Source organism: Priapulus caudatus, unplaced genomic scaffold, assembly GCF_000485595.1.
Source record: "Priapulus caudatus unplaced genomic scaffold, Priapulus_caudatus-5.0.1 Scaffold518, whole genome shotgun sequence".
In the NCBI taxonomy this organism is placed as follows: Eukaryota; Metazoa; Priapulida; class Priapulimorpha; order Priapulimorphida; family Priapulidae; genus Priapulus; species Priapulus caudatus.
Window position 1 is genome coordinate 57215 of NW_014577579.1, and position 3006 is coordinate 60220.

Below are 3006 nucleotides of genomic sequence, written 5' to 3' on the forward strand. Positions count from 1 at the left end.
CTTATGGTATTTGAATTATGGGTGTTTAAAGAAAAAAGATAATTTGGCCAAAAAAAGTGTAGGCCCGGGCCTACAGTGCTACATACTGGCTACGCCACTGACTACTACTACTACTACTACTACTACCAGGAGTAAGATAATATAGAATATCCTATATTATCTTACTCCTGCTACTACTACTAGTGCCTACTGTACTGGCACTGCTTATGGCATTATCATGTTACTCAGCTTATTGACCATTGTTGCTGTTAGCCTGTTACTGTTGTTTTTTTGTTTTGTTTTATTTAGGCAATTATCTATCATATACTATACATACTATACAGGATACTTTTATGTACGGGTATGTGTTAGTGTTACTGTTACTGTTAGTGTTAATGTTACTGTTAGTGTTAATGTTAGTGTTACTGTTAGTGTTATAGTGTTACTGTAGATACAATAATGTACAGTGTCATAGACAGGTTCTCAGTTGGGGGGGGGGGAGGATGATTTCGCTGTTACTTCCATCGCAATGTATATGAATAGTGTGCGCAAGTAGCGCACACCGCGAGCGCTTTGGCGCAAAGCCCTTAATGGGTGGGGTCCAGGGGAAGCAAGGATTTTGCAATTATCTTGGATTTTAGCAATTTAAAACCTTCAAGATGGCCGTTTTTGAGGGAATTGAAAAATATTGATATTGTAAGTGCAATTTTGTGAATTCTAGGGTAATTTTTTTCTTTGGATCTTAGAGGTTTAATAACACGCCCCCCCCCCCACACACAACCAGTGGCGAATCCAGAAGAAAATTCTAGGGGGGGGGGCGAATCATGCGAGCTCAAGGGCACGAAGCGCCTGGGGGGGATGTTGGAGGGAGTGTCCCCCTCCCAGGGCAGTAGCCAGAGGTAAATTTTGTAGGAGGCAAATGTTGTGAGTTAAAGAACAAGGAGTGAAGCGAGACAGTATTAAAGGCGTGGGGCATGGGGCCCGCTTAAGGGCCCCAGAAGCCAACGGTTATATGGTGCTCTGTGGTGCATTCTCTGCATATATAATATTACATCTAAATTACCATTTCAGCTGGGGGACTACAGGTTCAATAAAATAATTATATGGTAATAAAATGAATAAATATTAATAATTAATAAATATAATATGGTTAATAAAATATTTATTAAATAAATCAAAACCATATTTTCTGAACTGTTTATTAGGAGATAGGGATCAGAAGTTGTGGATATAGAAATCAGTTAATCCTAACCCTAATCCTAACCCTAATCCTAACCCTAACCCTATCCCTAATTCTAAAATAAAACAAAAATAATAAAAAATAAAATAAATAAGAGACAAAATTAGCCAATCAGAGCCGTCCCCTAGCGGATCACTATCTCTCCCCTGTGCAAAATTTCTATTAAACAAAACAATCTTCATCACAATAACATCACTGTTGAGTTACCTTTGGGGACACCCAAGACTAAAATACTTGCTACCAAATCTGTGCTATGTACATGTCCTCACTGGGCTTACCAGTGCAGACTTACCTGGGCTAAAATACCTTTGCCCTGAAAATTTTGAATCCCCCATTTTCCTCCTGAAAGTAGGGGGGGGATGATTGTACACGCCATCCCCCCACGTCAATAAGTGGGGGGATGCATCCCCCCATCCCCCCCTGCTATCTACGCCCCTGCTAATGTAACCCAACACAAGAGTAGGGGGTTGGTGTGGTGGGTTACATTAACATACTCTTGTGTTGGGTTACATTATTGTATCTAGTGTTACTGTTACTGTTACTGTTAGTGCGTGTCACACTGATTCTGTATTCGAGTGTGTGTGTGCCATGCACCACGTGTGTGACAGTCCACTGTGTGTGTGTGACAGACTACAGTCCACTGTGTGTGTGTTCCAGCATGGTGTATCCTGAACTGTAATTTTTGTGTGTGTATATACTACTACTACTACTACTACTACTACTAGTTATGAATATTAGGTGTTGATCGTTATAATAATTTATAATATTTATTGTTTTTCACAGGTTGTTTATACGGTAAACCCAGAATGGTGTGTGGTGGTCGCATATATTTCTTTTCTTGTTTCCAGCAAATTCAGAGGTAATGACTATAGCAATAAGATATTACATTGACTTGCATATAATTACTGGGTCTATTACTCTACTTCTTCTCCTGACAAACCAACCACCATTGACTTATTAAAGTTTCTATATAAATATAAAAATCGTGAATCTGTTAGGATGTTAAAAATATTATCTCTCGAATAATTAAATGTAAAAAATTAAAACCTAAAGGCGAATTAGATCTCATATATTAGCGGACCTATTACTGGTTACTTCAGTAGAAAAATTATCATTAGTTTGCACTGTTATGGCCTGTAATGTAATGTGTCAACCAGAAGTCAACAATTCAATTGTTAGATATTTTACGATCACCTATATTTTGAGAATATTTGGGGAGATATTTGGGGGAATATTTTGGTGAAAGTAATGTTGTACGAGTATTCTAAGACATGTTAGTCATACTGTAGACATTTGCTGTTACACAAGCAATACCAGAAAATATCGTGAAGAATCGGGGGGGGGGGGATCCAGGAACGGTCAGGAGGACTGTTGTTTGATATCCTAACAGACCTAACTTTAAAGCAATCGATTACAGCAAAAAAGAATGTAAGAAAGAAATATAGATAACAAGTGTACATGCTTTAACGTATTCATCATATTGCGATTGATATCGTATATATTGATTTGTTGTTTTTTGTTGCGTATCTATATATACTTACAAAAAATTTATTGGACAGGATTTCACTGAATACGATGACTCTGATCATATCTAGTCCCATGGTTTACACTGCGAAAGGAGTTCCGATATCCGTGACAGGAGTGGCTCAGGTACGCATATTATACATCCTCACATACATCTCTCTTCACAAATGTTCTCCTTTTTCGTACAGCTATTTCTATCAGGGGCGCGTTTCACAAAGCTCCGTTTGCTATATTCTCCGCTATCTCCTCCGCTAACTCCCGAG

The 3006-nt window shown here is 38.4% G+C and overlaps 1 protein-coding gene across 1 annotated transcript in view; it reads left to right on the forward strand.

Annotated features, from left to right (window-relative positions):
• The window catches only part of LOC106811239 (flotillin-1-like), a 13039-nt gene that overhangs the window by 1014 nt on the left and 9019 nt on the right, over positions 1 to 3006 (forward strand). Inside the window, exons 2-3 of the mRNA XM_014814793.1 lie at positions 2003 to 2078; positions 2779 to 2869. Coding sequence (XP_014670279.1) covers positions 2003 to 2078; positions 2779 to 2869 — 167 coding nt within the window. The remainder of the gene's footprint in view (positions 1 to 2002; positions 2079 to 2778; positions 2870 to 3006) is intronic.